The 20,171-nt window shown below is 47.5% G+C and overlaps 1 protein-coding gene across 3 annotated transcripts in view; it reads left to right on the plus strand.

The window, feature by feature from the left end:
* LOC148027539 (DNA topoisomerase, type IA, core) overlaps positions 1–20,171 on the plus strand; it is a 156,702-nt gene that overhangs the window by 43,319 nt on the left and 93,212 nt on the right. The window contains exons 3-5 of one of the 3 annotated variants that reach the window (XM_087689265.1): positions 17,864–17,967; positions 18,554–18,647; positions 18,764–18,863. In XM_087689265.1, the coding sequence (XP_087545391.1) occupies positions 17,864–17,967; positions 18,554–18,647; positions 18,764–18,863 (298 nt within the window). Of the gene's footprint in view, positions 1–17,863; positions 17,968–18,553; positions 18,648–18,763; positions 18,864–19,026; positions 19,212–20,171 lie in introns of those variants that run through there. The other 2 variants (XM_087689267.1, XM_087689266.1) reach the window with 2 other exon arrangements.

Here is a 20,171-nt window from a genome sequence, read left to right on the forward strand (position 1 = left end):
AATTGATCCGCACTCGAGAGAGACTGGGGGGAATACCCAAGCTGCAATGATCCCAAAAGTGTGTGAGGAAAAGGTGGAACACCACCTGGTTGAGGAAGAGATGAGGTCCTAGTGGTTGTGCCTAAGTTTGAAGAACCCCGCGGAAGAGACAACATGCAGTGCAGTTGATGGAGGTTGAAAGGATGTGGCAACGGAATAAGAGAGTGGGATGGGAGGGAGATTAAATGGATTTATGATAGATGTAGATGTGGGAAATAATGTGGGTTCCTTTTGTCCATTAAATGCATTAAATTGAAATAATGATGATGAAGATGCACCTACTTCATTTTGACCTTTGAAAACAAAATTGTTTGAAGGAAAAGAAGGGGAATGAGTACTCACAGTTTCTTGTTTCAATTGCTTGCCTCGTCTTGAGTTCATAAAGTAATATTTGTCTTCCTCATTACTCATAAACCAGAAATTGTTTTGCATACGTCCTTTATCATGAACATCATCCATACCAATAGGAGAAGGGGAATTAAAATTAATAGAATTTGAAATGGTAGACATACCTAGCACCGAAGAGAATAAGTATAAAGGCAATGGAATGTACTCTATGCTAATTTTTACTTGCGGATGGCCAGTCCTAAGTGGAGATTTCGTCCTTCTTGCATGGTCAGTAAATAGGTGCACCGAATCCAAAGGGTGAAATTGAGACTTACCTTCTATCTGTTATTGGGTTCTATACATCAAAATGAGATCGTACTCAGCTACAGTGATCTCGTAAGGTCATGGAACTCCAGCCATGTCGGGAGCTTGTGAAGCAAGCTGTGAGGGCCACTCCGATTCGTTTCTCGATGGATTTAGCTCGGATGTGAGAAGTGGTGCGGAAGTAGTGTTCGAAGTCATCTGCCCTTTTGTTGTTCCTGCTTCTTGTGTAGAGCTTTCAGGTCAAGGCCTAGGTTTCTCTCAGAGAACTTGGCTCTGATACCATGTGAAGAAATACCCTAACACAAAAACACAAATAACACCGTACGACAAAGCACAAACTGATAGAAGAACAGATTTAGGGTTAGGGTAACTTAGAGACAATGAGCATAGAGAATGAATGAAATGATATGACTATTGAATATACAGTGCTCATGCAGGAAACACAGTGTATAGTGATTGAATATTGTACCTCAAACTCGTGTATCTCAAGGATCAGGACAGGGGTAATGAGTTAGAGAGTATATCGTACTTTGAACGGATTTGGAATTGTAGCAAGACAGCCTTCCGATGTCGAACATCAACAAACACAGTCAAGGAAGGCTGAATCTGATGCAGATAGCAGAGTAGGAGAGAGAAAGACTAAAAACGTAAGTGAGGAGAGAGAAAGACTAAAAACGTAGGCGAGGAGAGAGAAAGACTAAAAACATTGGCTACAAGAGAGAGAAAAAATAAATAGTAAAAACGCAGGAAAAACCAGCAGCAGTAATTAGCATGCTGAAATCAGCTCCAAACAGTGTGTGGTAGATTGGAAATAGGCGCCAGATTGTTGTAGACAGCAATATCCGGCTTGGACCGCAATGTCCTTTGCGTCCAGGGTGTGGGCAACAAGTTGAAATGCCTGAAATCTGCAAAAACGAGATTAAGGCTGAACGGAGGGCAACATACCTATTTATAGAAAGTTTGGGCTCTCCCAAGTGGGTTTGTGCTTATGGGATACATACACTCTCTAGGAACATATTTCCTTTTAAATAAACAAGGTTTCTTTCCTTAATTAAGCACGTTTTGGGGCTGTTTAAGTGAAGCTAATGCATTTTTAGCTCAACATGTTGTTCATGCGTTATGTGGATGATCTTATCTTGACAAGTGACCATGCCTATAAGGTCAAGCATACCAAGGAGACACAATATAAGATGTTTGAGATGATGGATATGGGCCTTCTCTACTTTTTTCTAGGTTATGAGATCTAGTACTCTCCGATGGATATTTTCATATTCCAACAAGGGTGCATGTAGGGCTTTTGACTATGTTTGAGATGGAGGGATATAAGGGTATTTCTACTCCTATGGATCTGAACTGGAAGGCTACGATCCATTCAGATTCGCCGGGGGATGTTACTTGCTATAGTCAGTTGATTGGGTCGTTGATATGGCTCTTTTATACTCGAATTGATTTTTGCTTTCTTGTAGGTTTGCTTGTAGGGTTCATAGGTGAACCCAAGCTAGTTCATTGGAAGGTTCCTATGAGGATTTTATGATTCTTGAGGGGAACCCTGACCTAGGTATTTATTATTCGGGAGGTATAGGAGATTCAGCCTTGGTTCTACCCGGTTGGATGGATTTAGATTGGGATAGAGATGTTGAGCAGCGGAGTTCAACCATAGAATATTGCTTCACTTTGGGTAGCTATCTCTTGGAGTAGTAAGAAGCAACCCACTATTGCCCTATCATCTATGCAGGTGGAGTATTGAGCAGCATCTTCTACCACATGTGAGACAGTATGGCTTCGAAGATCGTTAGGAGAGCTTGGTTGTCCTCAAACAGGTCCTACTACATTGCATTGATGATTGTAACAATGAGAGTTGCATTGCTTTGGCACGGAATCCTATATTCCATGCTAGGTTGAAGCACATTGAGATACAATGCCATCTCATTCGAGAGAAGGTCTTGAATGAGACAATTCATGAGGTTTACTGCAAGATGGAGGACAACTTGGTAGATTTGTTTACGAAGGCTCTTCAACAACACGCTAGATCTCTAAGTCTTACGCTCCATCTAGGATCTGAGATGGGGTGCTGGAGATTTATTCATCCCTTGTATAAGCATTCTCAGGCTACTATTGTATAGTTAGTTCTCTCAGGTGCAATCACACATTTTTTTAAAAATCAGGTCGGATAGACTGATGTAGTCTACATGTGTTTTTCAGCTTTACTGGGCAGTCAAGCAAGTATAGGATATTGTGTAGAGTGCCATGTGGCAACTGCGTGTGTGTCGGACAAGGTTGCCCCTTTTGTAGGGTTGGGAGAGCTCACTCATCAGCATTATCCCAGAAGGCACACAAGCAAAGGTCAATTACATGGATATGACAGAGAAGGTAAGGGTGAAGAAGTAGATAAAGTCCCTACAAAGGACAAAATTGTGGATAGCGGCTGAGTTGACTTGACTCCAGCTCAAAAATCAACTTACAGAATTAGCCAAGGTTAGACAGGCATGAAGAAATGGTAAGGAGGACAAGATTTGCCAGCTTTGTTTGCTCGAGCCAAAGACAAAGGAGCACTACTTATGCAAATGCTCAGTATTTTACATGATCCAAGGGCGCTTCCATTGCTTGTTTAGAGAGGGATTTGGGCCACTATCTAGGGTTATGGATTTTCTAGATTAGAGATGTCTCGGGCTCTTTTAGCTAGAGCTATGCCGCCACAAAGAGCACCTCTTACGTACCGAATAGTAGAGACACAGAGCCACACATTGGTATGCACTCATGGAGTTCTACAGAGCATATACTACTCTTGCCATCATAGAGCCCTTATTGGTTTGCCGACCGACAGCCCTACCACGGGGAACCACCTTAGACGTAGCCATGGAGAGATGCAAAGCCTGTAGCCCACATCGAGTTGGTCTACTCCTTCACAGGAGACATCATCTGCAGATATAGAGGATACTACACTATCACTAGGGAACCCTACCTCGCTGCTTCAGCCTCTCTATGCTAGATAGACCCATAAGAGATATCTTGAGACGAGAGTGTTTTTTGAGCAGTTCCACATTGTATTTGGGTTAGACATCATTTTGTACTCACTAGCTATATGTTGTTCATTGTTTATTTTCCTTTTTTTTTTTGCAAATAAAGTGTGGCTGATTATATTATTTCAAAAAAAACCTTGAATACAAGGAAGTGCTCATGCTCAATAGACTAGTTGGAGCTGATATAGAGTCACAAATATATCAAGTATACAAGCCTCTTAGGGCGGTTTAGGGGGGATGGGAGCAAGAAGCCATGGAGGGGGGGGGGGGGGGTGTATCACCATCTGGGGCTACCTGTCTGCATCACGAAAAACAGGTCTTGGCCGCCCCAATGTGCGCATGAAATGAAAACGGAGCTCTTGACGAGCTCAAGACTCGCCCTATAGCTAGTCCCATTGGCCGCGGAGGGAGTGGATGATAGAGGTCCAGAGCTCTGCTAAAGTTGCTTATAGTGTAAGTCTCTTCCCGCGAAAAACCTTCTGACACCGCGCCTTCCAGATATGCCATCCAGTAAGACCCCCTATGATCTCCCATACCTTAGAGCGGTCTGCTGTGGGTTCCAGTACTTGGCGGATGGGTAGAGCCTCTAAACCGACCACTGCGCACGACCATGCCTCAATAATGAATATCGTGTTCTGCATCCCAGGCTCATACAAAAGGTGACGGCCTTGGATGACTGCCTACTAGCAAAAAGCTCCCGATGAGATACATCCAAGGTTGGGTGCTATACCGCGGAGGATGCAGCATGCTCCTCTCCACATGAGTTGCGTTGCCTCACGCGACCAAAGACAGTGCTTTGGAGTTTCTAGAGGCTACTGTATGCAACATTTACAACCTTCCTCCTTTTGCATCTGGGCTAACCAACTCCCCACCGCTAGGCCTCCATGTGCTACGAGCCATAAGAAATACGATACCCTCCTCGGCCTCTAGCTATCCCATAGGCGGCGCTAGAAGGTTCGTCGGAAAGCCTCCATGATGCTGTGCTCCGCCCAGTACCTGCTACACGATGGTGCCCGACCCATGTCCTCTTGCATCAGTACGCGTCTGCCAATCTTGGCTGTGTACTCTAGGAACCTCGGTGGCTTCTTGGTGACCGCAGTGGTTGGCCGGCCATAGCCACTCTCCCGGATCCCACTCCAGCTCATCAAGTGGCCTCCTCTCCCAAATCCAGAGGCGCCACTCCCTGAGCTCCTCCTAGAAGACATAAGGGTCGAGCCGCCATGTCTTCCCTTGAAGGGCAACCACCCGAATCCTCCTCCATGAAAGGACAAATATCCCTTCATCCTGCTGCTCTCTGTTAAGGGCTAGACGCCCCTCCTCCTGCTGCACGATGAAGAAAGTCCCATGTGGGGCACCGCCCACTCTAGGGGATACCGGTTGGTGAAAACCAAGCGGCCCATACCTCCCCGGGCTCTATCGGCTCTCGTATCGGGGGGGCAAGCCACTCTTGAGGTATTGTTGCGTCTATCTTCCTTCTCCTCAACTCAACTCCTCTTTGGAAACTTGATGTCCGCCGCAACACTTTCTCGTCCACCATCTTATACACCTCCCGCCATGTCCTGATGGTACGAGTCGGACCGGCCTCCCAACCAGCCCATTGGATGTGGGGGCGCTCGTCAATCTGTACCCCATCCTGATCTCTAATGTGGGGGTTCCAGATCACCGGTTGGCGGTCTTGTCAGAGTGCAGCAATGCGGAAGCGTAGGACAAAGACTGAGAGAGAGTGAACACACAGAGAGAGAGAGAGAGAGAGAGAGAGAGAGAGAGAGAGAGAGAGGAGACTGTAAACGCAGAAAATCTGCGGTGTAGTATGCTGTATAAGAGTGCAGAAATACACAAGGGGGTAGAGGAAATATCTGCGTATGTCTCGGACTTGATGACCTTGATCTCCGTCAGCCCGAGCACAGTCTGTCTCAGCCAACAGATCTCAAGATCAGAATCTGAAAAGATGAATGCTGGATGTCCACAAAGCCGACTATGAATAGCTGAAAGAATAGGAATTCCTAGCACTACGGTTGCATTTAATGCAACCGACTGCAGGAAACTGGTCGATTGCACAGCCCTGCTGATGTGGTATCTTGCCTGCTGCCGTACGCTGCTGATGTGGCATCCTGCCTGCTGTCGTAGGCTGGCCGACTATCCAAGAAATGACATTGACTAACACCCCCTCTCAGATCCTGGACGGATCAAAAGATTGAGGCATCTGGAATGCTGCTGAAGAAGAGCCTGGGGAAGCGCCTTCGTGAACAAATTTGCAAGATAATCCTCCGTCTTGCAATACTTCACATCAATGGTCCCATCCAGAAGCTTCTCTTGAATGAAGTGATATTGGATCTCAATGTGCTTCGTCCAGGCATGGAATACAGGATTCCAGACCAAGGCAATGCAACTCTCATTGTCGCACCGGAGAAGAGTAGGACGAGTTTAGGGGCAGCCAAGCTTCTCCAACAATCTCCGAAGCCACACAATCTCACATGTGGTGGAAGACGCAGCCCGATACTCCGCCTTAATAGAAGAAAGGGCTACCGTGGGCTACTTCTTGCTACTCCATGAGATAACACCTGTACCCAAGGTAAAACAGTAGCCTGTAGTAGACCGTCGGTGGTCCACATCGCCAGCCGGATCCGAGTCACTCCAACTTGCAAGAACCAGATCTGAAGCATCTGTACCTGCGGGATAAGAAATCCCTAAGTCAAAGGTCCCTCTCAAATACGGAAGAATCCTTAGGGCAGCCTACCAATGTACTTGTTTGGGGTCCATCATAAACCCTGCCAAAAGACCCACAACGAAACAAAGATCAACACGAGTGTTGAGAAGCCAAATCAAGGATCCAATCAATTGACAGTAGCGGGAAGCATCCATCACGTGAGAATCTGAGTGTGAAGTGGTCTTTCAATCCGGATCCATAAGAGTAGTAATGGGCCGACAAGTCTCCATCTCAAAAGTCACCAAGAGCTCTTGAATGTACCTCTGCTGAGAGATGAAAATCCCCCTCTGAGACTGATAAATCTCGTGACCCAAGAAGAAATGAAGAAACCCCAAATCCGTCATCTCGAATGTGTGATGTAAAGTTGTCTTGGTCTCTTGGACCTTCTGTGCATGATTCCCTGTCAAAATCAAATCATCAACATATAACACAAACAACACACGAGCACCCTCGGAAGTGTGCACATAAAGCTGCGGATCGGCCGTAGCGCGCCGATATCCCAACTTCGACTGAAGAAATGAGTCAATCTTCTCGTTCTATGCACGCGGAGCCTGCTTGAGGCTATACAAGGTCTTCTTCAACCTGTAAACTTTCCCATCCGAGGATCCAAAGCCAGGAGGGTGCTCAACATAGATCTCCTTCTACAAGTCATCACTAAGAAAGGCCAACTTCACATCCAATTGATAAACAGGCCATCTTCTATGGCTAGCCAAGGCAAGAACAGCTCGAATAGTCGCCATACGAGCAGTGGGGGCAAAAGTATCATGGAAATCAATGCCTGGGCGTTGAGCAAAACCTTTAGCAACAAGGCGAGCCTTGTGCTTGTCCAAAGAACCATCGCTAAGGTACTTGGTCTTGAAGACCCACTTGACACCAATCGCCTTTTTGTGAGAGGGACGAGGCACAAGAGACCAAGTGCCATTCCTCTCAATAGCCTCCAACTCGGTTTCCATGGCCTTTTGCCAGTGATCATGCAAAGCCTTCTTCACTGAAGTGGGCTCTCGATCCCGCATAACATGGGTCAACAAACAATAGTTGGAGTAGACGAGCTCCGAAGAATGTGCCCGGTTCCTTCATGACCTCTGCGGTCCATCTTGTGGTTCCCACTTCTCAGGGACCCCCTTGATCCTTGAACCTCGGAGTGTGTCACGGGCCCAACGAGGAGGAGGACAAACCTCTCCCCGTCGCTCTCCATTTGCTGAAGACTCAGGAACATCCACCGGCGGAAGCTCCTTGGGGGTGGCCGGTGGAAGAGAAGACTCTGAATCAGAAGAAGAATCTCCATCAAGAGGCTCTTGCTCCAAAGGAACTGTCTCGGGAGCCCAACTCTCCCTTGGATCTCCAAGGATGGGGTGCTTCTCAACCCCCTTTGTGGTCGGAACTTCCACGAACCGCACATCTCGGCTCTTGTAGACATTCCACTTGATGGGATCAAACAAACGATAACCTTGGGACTGGGAGCTATAGCCAACAAAAACTTGTCGTCAGGAAGCTGCCTCGAACTTATCACGCTGCGTCTTCGGAATGTGCACATAAGCGTCACACCCAAAGATCTTGAAATAAGAGATATCAGGCTTAGTCCCGAAGTAAGCCTGAAAAGGTGTCATCCTGTCAACGGCTGAAGTGGCAGATCGGTTGAGGATGTGAACTGCGGTAGCCACTGCCTCGGCCCACAGAAACTATTGTGTCTGTCGGTGCTCCATCATGGTGCGTGCCATCTCGATCACAATTCGGTTTTTTTGCTCCAAAATGCCATTCTCTTGGGGAGTGTTGGTGTTACCAAACTCTTGGTGAATGCCCCTATCTGCACAAAAACGAGAAAACTCACAGGTGGCCAAACCGAGCATGCCATAGCTCGGATTGTATCTGAGAAGTAAGAAGAAGAGAAGTAAGAGCTGAAGAAGACTTCAATTTGTAGACACCATTCTCCTCATACCCTGTAGAGAGGACCTTCCTCGATCCACGATCAAGGACTCGAACAATATCACTGTTAAACTCCACCAAGAGGCCAAGAGCACAAATCTTATGAACCGAAAGTAAATGATACCCCAATCCTGGCACATGCAACACCTTAGAGGTGTGGGTACCACCACGTCCATTTGGAATAAGCTGTATGTTACCCTGCGCAGCAATAGACACAGAAGAGCTGTCTTCAATGAGAATTTGCCCACGCGAAGGTCGCAAATGGGCAACACCAACAGAAGAAGGAGTCATGTACCGTGAGGCACCACTGTCCACAATCCACTCTCGAGCCTAGGGAGTTGTCATCGCAGCATTAGAAGTCTTCGGTGTAGAGTCCTCAATGACTGCTAAGTGTAGAAAAGCAGCTGATGAGGGTGCAACCACTGCTCCAGAGTCCTTCGTGTCCTTCTTCTTGGTATCCTTCTTGTCTTTGTCGGGGTAATCCTTCTTCCAGTGACCGGTCTTTCCACAAATATGGCAAGTCGATTCCTTCTCCTTGTTCTTCTTGGATTTGTTGTCCTCCTTCTTTTGGTCCTTCCCCTTCTTCTGAGAGGCTTGACCAACCAATGCCTCCATTTTGGAAGCATTCTGTCCCTTCAATTGTTCCTCCTGGTCCAAGACCATAGGAACCAACTCTTCCCATCGAAGAGTCGACTTCCGCCCTGATGCAATAAGAGCGGAATAAAAAATACCGAATCGTGGCGGCAACTGGGATAGTAAAGTGATCGCCATGTCTTCAGAGGAAATAGGCTTCCCCACATTTTGAACCTGCATCTGAAGCTGCCGAAGCTTGTTGATGTGTTTCCGAAGCGAAGAAGACTTATTCACAGACAAAGTCCGCATCCCAAAGAAACCCTCTTCAGCAGGGTCATCCGGTTGTACATCTGGTCGAGCTCCAGCCATATCTCATGAGCCACCGTCAAGTGCTCAATGTGAACTATCACGGCTGTGGTGCAAGACAGAAACAGAAAAGATCGAATCTTGGCATTCAGTTTGTCCCAATGAGACTGGGCCTTGGTCAACTCCGCACGAGCATTGGAAGAGAGTTTGGACTCATCCCTCACCGAGGGCCTGTTAATCTCCTCCATCACCGGTTCCGCCAAATCATAAGACTCTAAAATGGCCAACATCATCACCCGCCAGATGCGGTAATTGTCACCATCAAGCTTTTGATCTGATGGAAGAGCCGGTAGGACAGGCAGCTTCCTCTCCATGATCGCCTGGAACTCCAAATCAGTCTCTGTAGACATGTTAACCTGCAATACCTGCACAAACGCAAAAGCAGCCCCCTTTGACTGTGAAAACGCTGCCTTCTAGGGCTGATTTCTCTGCTGCCCAAACCTTCTTTACCCGCCGGAGGCGATGAAAAGGTAAAATCTGCAATGGAAGGCCTCAAACGCAGCCTTCCTCCCCTTCGAACAGCAATAACCTGCAGCAAATTCACCGATTAGATTCCTTTCCCGCATGCCCATGCTCGCTTCAGCCTTGATCCGATGCGCAGCCCTCCCGCTCGCCCTTGAATCCTGGAAATGCAGCCTTGTGTCGCGCTGAAATCTCCTCTTCAGATAGGTTCAGCCCTCAGTCAATCCATCTTCACTACTCGGATACCATGTCAGAGTGCAGCGATGCGGAAGCGTAGGACAAAGACAGAGAGAGTGAACACAGAGAGGAGGGAGAGAGAGAGAGGAGACAGTGTAAATGCAGAAAATCTGCGGTGTAGTATGCTGTATAAGAGTGCAGAAATACACAAGGGGGTAGAGGAAATATCTGCGTATGTCTCGGACTTGATGACCTCGATCTCCGTCAGCCCGAGCACAGTGTGTCTCAGCCAACAGATCTCAAGATCAGAATCTGAAAAGATGAATGCTGGAGTGTCCACAAAGCCGACTATAAATAGCCGAAAAAATAGGAATTCCTAGCACCAGGTTGGCTGCATTTAATGCAGCCGACTGCAGGAAAATTGGCCAACTGCACAGCCCTGCTGACGTGGCATCCTGCCTGCTGCCGTATGCTGCTGACGTGGCATCTTGCCTGTTGTTGTACGCTGGCCGACTGTCCAAGAAATGACACTGGCTAATAGGTGTATCTCCTCCTGGCAGCCTGGGGGGCTTTGAATTACGGCCTTACGGAGGCCCTGCCATATACGAAGCAGGCTGCGTAGAAAGGGGGATTTGGGGAGGGTGATTTGGGCCATCGTGAAGATCCATCTCAGGGACGGCCTCCAATCACCGTCAAGCCTCGGTCTACACTCCTGGAGACTCTCCTACAATAAGACCTTCTAGGTCTGCCCTCCTGCTGTGAGGCCACGGACTACTAGCTTGTCCAAGAGGGCCATACTTGATACCTTGGGTCTATGATCCCAAGCTCTCCCTCTGACTGATGCTGAATGATAGTCGCCCACGCCACCTTGGCCTGGGAATCCCTGGAACCGTCTGACCCAGCGAGAGGAAGTTCTGCACTAGGCGGCGAAGCTGAACTACGTAGGACTTGGAGAAACACCAACATGAGGTGATATACCAAGCCGTCGCTAGGAGGACTTGGTTAACCACCAGGGCTCGGCCTGCTAGGGAAAGGCGAACAGTACTCTAGTAGGTCAGCTTCCTCCGAATAGAGTCAAGGACTGGAAGAAACTGTTAGGTGGAAGTGATGTGAAGTCCCACCTGGAACCCTAGGTAACGGACGGTCTGCCCTCTGCACACCCATCTAAATCCCAAGTGGACGCTCCACTCTGTGCTAGAGTCCAGGTCTGTAAGAAAACCAACCGACTTTCGCCAATCGATTTTTGCTCCCACTGCAGTACAAAACACCTCGAGAGTCAATCTCACTCTCTGTAGCATCAACTCATCGTTCTCTATGTATAGTGCTGTATCATCTGCATACTCTAAGTCTAACAGCTCCGTCTCCTCTCTCACTGGAAGTCGGAGGCCGTGTAACCTGCTCACACATGACCTAAGGAAGTGAGACATCGCCTTTGCAAAGAGTAAGAACAGGTACGGGGCTAGGGGGCAGGCCTGTCGGGGGACCAATCTCCCCAACCAAAATTCCTTCCCTCACCTGCCACCTATGAGAACCCTACTGGTAGCCGATCTGTAAAGTGCGGAGACCTTGCGGATCCATGCTTAGGGGAAGCCCAGCCTCACCATGGTGCCCTCTAAGAAGTCCCAGTCCACCTTGTCATAGACTTTCTCGAAATCTAGGATTAGTACAGCCAATCCCTGACCATTGTGCTGGGCTCACTTTGTCACCTCACACAAGATGAAGACATTGTCTAGGATGCTCCTATCCTGGACAAAGCTTGTCTATGTGCCATGAATGATGTCTGGAAGCACGGGGCGAAGTCGCCTACCAATCATCTTTGCTAGTGCCTTATAGCCCACTGACAACAAAGTGATTGGTCTCCACTGGGATAGCTTCAACTGGTCTCCCCCTTTGGGGAGGAGAGTGATAAGACCTGCCGAAAGACTCCCTGGCATTCGTCTTGAAGTGAAAATCTCCTGGAAGGCTAGTAGTAAGGGATCCTTCACCACCTCCTAGTAGGTGGTGAAGAAGGCCTTAGAGACGCCATCGTCTCTCGGGCATTTCTGCCCGTTTTGTGTATGGAAAGCCTCCTCTAGTTCCTTCTTTGTGAAGGGGACTAGGAGGGAGCGTCCCATCTTCTCTGTGACGAGGGACGGGATGTGATCCCAGACTTGCTGTCTATATCGCTATCCTCTAGGTGAGGTTGTGTCCTGCTGGAAAAGGCATCTGTAGTAGTCGGTGGCAATCTCCATCACCTGGTCTGGGCTAAAACGAGTCCTCCCATACTGATCCTGAAGGTTGCGTATTTGCTCTCCTGAGGTGCGAGGTTGGTGCATTGGGAAAAACTCCTTGCACATTGTGTCCCCCTTTCGTGCCTAGAAAGTTGCTGAGGTGCGGAATGAGAACTCCGAGCACTTGTTCTCTAGGCCGACGATGGCTGCTCGTGCACGTACCTTTTGTGCGTGGAGGATGGGATCCCCTAGTGCCTCTTGTAGTAATCTTTGCGTGGCTGCTAGGTCCCGCCAGAGTGCTCTCTCCTCCTTCCAACTCTGCTGCCTGGCCTGTAGGGCGGCCTCCTGGGAGATACTGCTTGACTCGGCTTGGACCTCTGCAACCTCCTTTGCGATCCGATCCCTCCTGCCCCACTTCCTAGACCAAATCTGCTCAATTTGTCTCTTCACCTCCTCCCTCCTATAGATTGAGTCAGGGATTCGATAGGATTGTGTGTCTAGGGCAGATGCTAGGGTATCAAGTGTTAGGAGAATCGGACAGTGATTGGACAAAGTGGTGCCTGCCAACTGCCCTACCTGGCCTCTGCGAGAGCATCCCCACTCTCCCACATAGAACCTGTCCAACCGCTCCAGCAAGACTTCGTCTAGCTGCCTGTATCCCCAAGAGAAGTCCAGCGACCTCTCCCTCTTGTGGAAAGCTTGGTCTCTCCAAGCATTGCGTGCTTCTACTGCCAATGGAAGACCTCCCATGCCTCCTACTTCTCCCCAGCCATGCCTTGTAGTTTTTGTCTCTGCCCTGTTGGTCCTCTAAGGCCTCCAGGTTGTTGAAGTCTCCTCCAACAATTCAGGAGTCCACCTTTGGCAGTGTTGCTGCGATCTCCACCCAGAATCTACTGTGTGCCCTAACCTCAGTATTGACATAGACATTGAGGACTCCAAGGCACGAGTCCCCAATATCCAATTTGATCCAGAGAACCCTGCCTACCACTATTGTTCCGTGGTCTCGTACACAGGCGGTGAGGCTCGGGCCAATAGAGCTGCATACGCCTCCACTTTTGTTGTGGGCACTGATGGCGTGCTCCCAGTGAGTGTGTGAACTGCTCGGGAGTACCTTCCCTATCCTCTAGGCCTGGGTGGAAGTAACCTTATGCTCTTGTAGAGGTAAGATGTCGATCCGTTCAGCAAGGGTAGGTTGCAGCTCTTGCCGAACAATCAACTTCCTAGAATCACGTGCTCCACTATAGTGGAGGCTATTCACATTCCAGAATGTAAGATGTAAACTCACAGGGAAACATGTAATTGACCGAACAAGCATCTATTCCGTGTGGAAGCTGCTGACGAAGAAGAGGAGCTATGAGACATGCGGATACGCTTTGCTATTGGCTTGGACGGTGAGCTCCATTCTCCCATGGTAGCCCTTGAGCAGACCATGGGGGTGATGGATGCGCCTGGTGGTACCACTAGGGTACCTATCAACCAGGCTGAGAGGCGAGACTCTGTACATTGGTAGAAATGGGCCGCCTGTGCTAGGGGCCACTCGATCACATCCATCGGAGCTCTCCACTATGGAGGGGCTCGAAAGATAATGCTTAGATGAGGGACCTTGGCCCCAGCCCGCCAGTTAATGTCCATCATGCAACCTGGCTACTGTTGGGAGAAAAGTGCAAGTCCACCTATGTGGTTTGCCACCTGGATCTTCACCTCCTCCTCTATTTGAGTTGTTGTCCAGTCTCATGTGTGAGAGGTCTGAAGGAAGAAGGCAAGTTTGGTCCATCCGGTGGTGCTAGTAGATGGACCTTGCCGCTCCTTGACTTGTGTACCACAAAGATTCCTACCTTCAGGGGTACTGGGAACTCTCCGCACTTCGCAACTCTTAGGTAAGATCATGGCCCGCTGCGAAAAAAATCCTGTGGTAGCAGCTGCGCTTGTCATGGGAAAGTGTGACGGGTGGCATGGACAGATGAGCTGGTGGCTGTGTGGGGAGGGGGGACTAGATTTCCGGTGAGTGCAAGATGTCGGTGTATGGGGCTCCTCACCTCCTATGGGGGCGGGGGGCACTTGTATTGGGTGGGGATTAGGGGGGCTGGTTGGTGGGGGTGGTGGTGGGGAGGGGGAGGGGGAGGGGGAGGATTGAGGGATGGTGCGGTGGTCGGAGGCACATGGGGGGGCCCCGGTAGCTCTTGGGGAGGAGGGGCTGTGGGCTAGGGGCGGGGGGGAGGAATCATGGGGAGGGGGTGGGGGATGTGGGCCCTTGAGTGAGGTGGCCTGTGATACATCCATCGGGGATGGATGTGTATGCCTGTGGTCTTGTCGGGTGGGATGAGGAGGCGGGGGGGGACCGCGTGGTGCTCTGGGGGGGGGGGGGACGCTTGCCCTCCTTCTCCCTGCTGCCGTGGCTGTGTTTGAGAGGCTGGCTGTTGCTCCCCTTGCCGTCTCCCTCTTTGTAGTCTTTGGACCTGTGTAAAGCTATCTGCGTCTACCTGTGGGCTTGTCGGTGAAGCCGCCTTATCTCCGAAGCGCGTGCACTCTGTTGCAAGATGCCGAAAGTCATGGCAACGCAGGCACTCTCCTGGCTGCCTAGTCATAGTAACCTGCTACCTGAGGGAATGTCCACTTGCCTCAATCTCTAGAAACTGTGGTATATTCTTTGTCTCTTTCACTGCCACCTGTACCTTTGGGACTCCTGCGGCTGTCACTGTATCCGCGAAAGAGGCAGGAAGGACAGTGCCAAAGAGTCGTCCAAAGTCTTTCACAAGCTGGCGGTACTCAATTGCCAGTATGGGGAAGAGTGAGGTGAGCGGGTGTCTAAGGAAACTGTTGTGGAGTGCGAATGCCTCCACTGTGAAGCCACTGTACCAGGGACCATGTAAATGACCCCCTTCGTGGAAGCATAGGGAGAACTGGCCACTAGCTCATGGGTTGCGTCTGCCAAGGTGAGTCGTACCATGAAGATCCCTTGCCCCATGAGAATCGCCTCCACGATTTGCGTCGTGCCAATGCGCAGTGTGGAGTGAAGCCAATCCCGAAGCTGAGCCTTGGATGGGGAGCGTCCTACAACTTGACCAAAGACTTCTGTTTCTTTTAGCTCCAGCTCTATGGCACGGACTGTTGAGAGTTGTTCCTTAGAGAGGACGATGTGCAAGGTATTTGACTGGGGGGGCATTGGCAGAATGCACCCCGGCGTCTGACCAGAGGTTTCCATTGTGCGTTCCTATTGAGAATCTACCAAAACACATTGCTGTACTGCCGGAGGGGGGAGCGTTGTTGCAAGTGGAGGGAGCAACCGGGGGGGGGGGGGGGGGGGAAGGTGTGATAGTGAGGACGGGGGGGTCTATTTTCTGATGGTGGTGGAGGCATCGGGCGCCACGGGCGATTACGCCAGCCTGGAGCCGCACAGGTGGGGAGTGTGGAGCGGTAGGGTGGAAGACAGTGGGGGCCGGGGGCCAGACTGGAGTCGTGGAGGGTGGTGGGCTTGAATTGTCCGCCTAGGGGCAGGGCGGGGGGGGGGGGGGGGCAGTGCGAAAGGAGTGGTGGTAGGCGGAGCCACATGGGGGCGAATGGGTTGTTGGCGGGGGGGAGGCTTAGGAGGCAGCGCGAGTGGAGGTGCAGGCAGCGGGTGCCACAGGGCGGGGGGGGGGGGGGGGGGGCAGCATGATGGCGAGGAGGGAGAGGATCAGTGTGGTGGTGAGGAGGGGGAGGTGCAGGGTTTTGACGAGAAAGGGGGGGGGGCAGCGCGATGGCGAGGCGTTAGGCGAGAGGAACCGGGGGGGGGGGGCGCGATGGTCAGTCAATGGGATTCGATGGCGGGGGTGAGGGCAGCGGTGCGTCGGTAGGGAGCTGCTAACTACATTTTATTTTCCATTTAGATAGTCATAACATTAGATGACATGCATTTTGGGACATGGAAAATTCCCTAACTTTTTAGATGTAACATTTTGGTCTCATAGGTCGATTTGGCCTTTTGTAGACGTTAATATAACTTTTTTTCTTTCTTCTTACTTTTCTTTGACATGCACATAGGGGTGTAGAGAGAGGAGATTTCAATCACTTTCAAAGGTTTAGGGAAGAAGGCCTCTTCGTGTAGAGCTACCTTTAGACTACTAAGGAAATAGAACCGAGCTATCAAATCTTGCTTCATGTGTGAACAAGTGATAGCTCAATGGTTAGGGTGGGTATGTGAGTTTTAGACGGTGATTGGATTAAGTCCCCTCAACTATGCAACTCCACAATGGGTTATTCCTTAGAATAAAGGCCCCTTTTGGGTTTTCTATCTTCCAATAAAAATGGTATGTCAACATTGCATTTGAAAAAGAAAATCACATTTGGAAAAAAAGAGAAGACTAGATCCCTAACCAACATTACTATAGCATACTACACCTAGATTCTCCCGCACTTCACACCGGTACTTCTCATTGGTATTCTCTCAGTCGTTTGCACCAAGGTTTTAAGCACTGGTGTCTATAACAGTTAAGGTACTTTGTGTCCTAATGCATGTTTCATCTAGCAAGAGGGTTCGTGGGTGGTTGAGTCACAAGAGAAACAAACCGTGAGAGACCCCAAAGATTTTGTGTTAGGCATAAGTATTTTTGTATTCAAGAACATATCTTCATACATACTCCATAAATGTACCAAGACGTGTAAATGTTTTTTCAATATGATTCTAGGATGTTCACATTGCTCACTCAAATTTAACTTACACATATACTTGTACCAAAAAAAAAAACCCTTGGATAGAGATTATGTGTAGAGTCTTGGATTGAATGCCTTCCATACTGTTGACTCCACTTAGAAGTAGATGGCAAAGACTACAATGAGCATATGGTAGGAGAAGAGGGGCCTTTTTTTGGACTCTGGCCTTTTCTTTTGCTTTGGATCACCTCGTATGGTTTGACATCATAGAATGCTTGATTGGTTATTCATTGAGAATTTGTATTAGCATTCTCCCTTGACAGCAACTACCCTAGGAGATGTGTATTTCTTGCTTCCTTTCTATTTCTGTTTTTAGTCAAAGATTTTTTTGTTGTATTTTTGCCTTACTGTTTATTGGTGAGGTGTTCTAGTAGAATTTAATTTTCCTCAAGAGATAAGAAGATTTCTCTTTCGTTTTTTTGGGTGCCTGGTGTGCATGGATGGGATGAAAGAGTGGAAGTAGGAATAGCTCATTGGGAAGACCTCTCTACTTGTTAGTAGCCTCCAAAAAAGTGGGATGTAAGGGCACGCTTCAAGGCTATAGGGAGCCTGTGATTCACACTGATTGACTATTGGTTTAAATATTTTGATTTGGTTTACGTCTTTTTTCTGTGTCATTCTTTATGTGGTCTCATGAAACATTAACTCTGAACAATAGTTGCACAAAAACCTCCCTAAACTTCAAAATTCATCCGTTTCCATATCAACTGCTTAGTTACTTCATTTTCCATTGTTCTTGTTTCCATATCAACTACTTAGTTACTGTAAAACTTCAAAACTCCAAAATTTTGCCAGTTTCATATTCCTTTCCATTTTTTTCTGTTTCTGTTTCCCTTTTCCTTTACTGGTTTCCCATAATTATTCTTTGAGCTATTGATTATTTGACTTGGACTGAAAAGTGTTTTCCTTGCTGAAAGTGTTGGCATCTATAGGATATGTCAATAAATCTTTAACTCTAACATCAAATTTTAACTCTATAGGATATGTCAATAAATCTTTAACTCTAACCATCAAATTTTAGGCTGATTTCTATTGTAATTTGGCAGGCCATAACAAGGCGATCTTTCTTAGAAGTTCATGAGTTTAATGGGAACTTCAGAGGCGCACATGTACACTTCAAAGTTACTTCCGTTATCGGACATGTTCTTAGGTAGACTAGAAGGAATTCTCTACATGGTCACATGCTTTGACAGACTTTGCTTTACTTTAGAGCTTTGGTTGTGACTTAATGAGTGTTCTCTTTACTCATGCCCTAGAGATATACAAAATTGCTGCTAATATGAAGAAAGAAATGAGGAAAGAGGGTAGAATATAGATTCACTGATGGAATGTAGTAAAATCTGCTTAATTGTTTTTATGGTTCAAAAAATCTAGAAACACAACTCTTGGGTTTGTAGATAAGTTCAAAATTTCATGAATGCACTGCAGAAGAAACGTTTTTGAGACCAGATGCCAAAGGCTACTGCCCACTGACCAACTTGGGTGACACTCCAATCAAATTGATTGTTGTAATGCTTCAAGTGACTCTGAATCTAACTAATCCTGAATTGAGGACATTGTGAATGATTATGAAGAAAGCTTGGGTATAAAAATTTGCTGTAGGTCAGTTGTGAATAAGTCAACCATCTTGTTTGATCAAAAGGATGGAGCTTGTTGCTGTATTAGTAAGCATCAGGTAGTTTGTTCAATATTACTTTTCCATTCCTTACTATGTTTCTGGTGTTGCATATCACTAGTGTGGATTTCCCGCCAAGTTATCAAAACTGGGAGACGACAGATCCAGTGGATCTCTTTGACGCTCCTATCATCAAATCTGAAGCAAATCCCAAGGTAATATCCTGTGTTTCTGAAGTGTTGAGAGCTATGTTATGCTGTACAGGCATGCTTCTTATCCAAAAACATATTGTATTTGAGTAGCTGCATTATACAGTGTAACTTTGATTCAGGCACATGTATGCAAACATCTGCAGCAAGAAGCTCGTGGATGCGATTTTCTTGTTCTTTGGCTTGATTGTGATCGTGAAGGTGAAAATATATGCTTTGAAGGTGAGCTTCTTACAACACAGACCAACTGTTGAGAAAACTTAACTGATACATTGGCATGATTTGAGTTGTTTCTGCTGATTCCAAGCTGGATCAGCTGCTACGAATGATCGGTCTGAATAGTTCTTCTCTTGTCTGAAGAGGCTTTTATGCTTATTTGGCAGGAAAATGGGATTTGATAGACATAAGTCCATATGAAACAGCTGCAAAACAAGTTCAATGTTACAAGTTCTCTCTCTAGAAAGTGTTCCTAGTGTTCCTGGCGACTCTTCATTCAGCTTAAGGTTGGCACCAACTTTGAACGACCTGTCATCATGGACTAGGACAGAGTTTCCTTTAAGCTGCTCAATGGTGAGCTCATCACCAAAACCATTCTCTAAAATGCAGAGAGGGAAGTCCCCATAACAAGCATGCCAGATGGGATGGCCTCCTTTAGGGAGTGAGCCAACAGAGTTGCAAGTGTGAGGCATGCTTCAAAGTCTGCTTTTAAAGAGAAACATGAAAGTCAGTCATTGTATAAAGGCCCCTTCATGGACATTAATTGATGCAACAGTCCCTGTATTTTCTATATGGGTTCAATATCCTCACCATACAAAACTACAGCTTTTACCTCTCAAACTCCCTGCACAGCAAAAAGTAGATTTCTTTTGGCATTTGGAATAATTAGGGTACGTAAATATTTGGAAGAACCTTGTGAACCTATAGGGATGTTATCATAGAGAATGGCTGACATTGTTACTTTCCAGATTTGATGAACATGTCAACTAAATGGTGTTCAATAAGCTTGACTTAGTTTGCCTATTCTTCAAGCAATTTGGATACATGTGGCCTTGCCACAGTAGTGGCACTCAATCATAGTATAGTTTGAACCAAGCCCTTCAAATTTGCTGTTAAACTATCTATATTCTCTGTTTTGCATATCTCAAGTAGCCACACTGATAAGTGTCTCAGCAGACCTCGCTTGTTTGCATAGTGGTTTTCTTTTGGTTAAGATTGCTGGATTGGCCCATTTTCTTTCCCTTTTGATTGGGATACATTTTTGACCTGTCAGATAACTTCTTGGTTCAGGAGACTAGCAGAATATGATGGTGCTTTCTTAGCTGAGCACAAATATCAGATTCATGATACTTTCATCACACAATTGGGTTTACATCTTGTCACAACCTTATAAACATAACTCATACGTTGACTTGACTTAGTATAGGCTGTTGACTCTATCCTACAAAACTAGGACTGATCTTGCCTACAATTTTCAAGTTCATTTTCTCAATCTTGCTTGCCTCATCAGCAAGTAGTAAGGGATTATTTATA

The sequence above is a fragment of the Lygodium microphyllum genome, chromosome 12, assembly GCF_053477565.2.
Source record: "Lygodium microphyllum isolate KBCC chromosome 12, Lygodium_microphyllum_v1.1.10, whole genome shotgun sequence".
Lineage (NCBI taxonomy): Eukaryota > Viridiplantae > Streptophyta > Polypodiopsida > Schizaeales > Lygodiaceae > Lygodium > Lygodium microphyllum.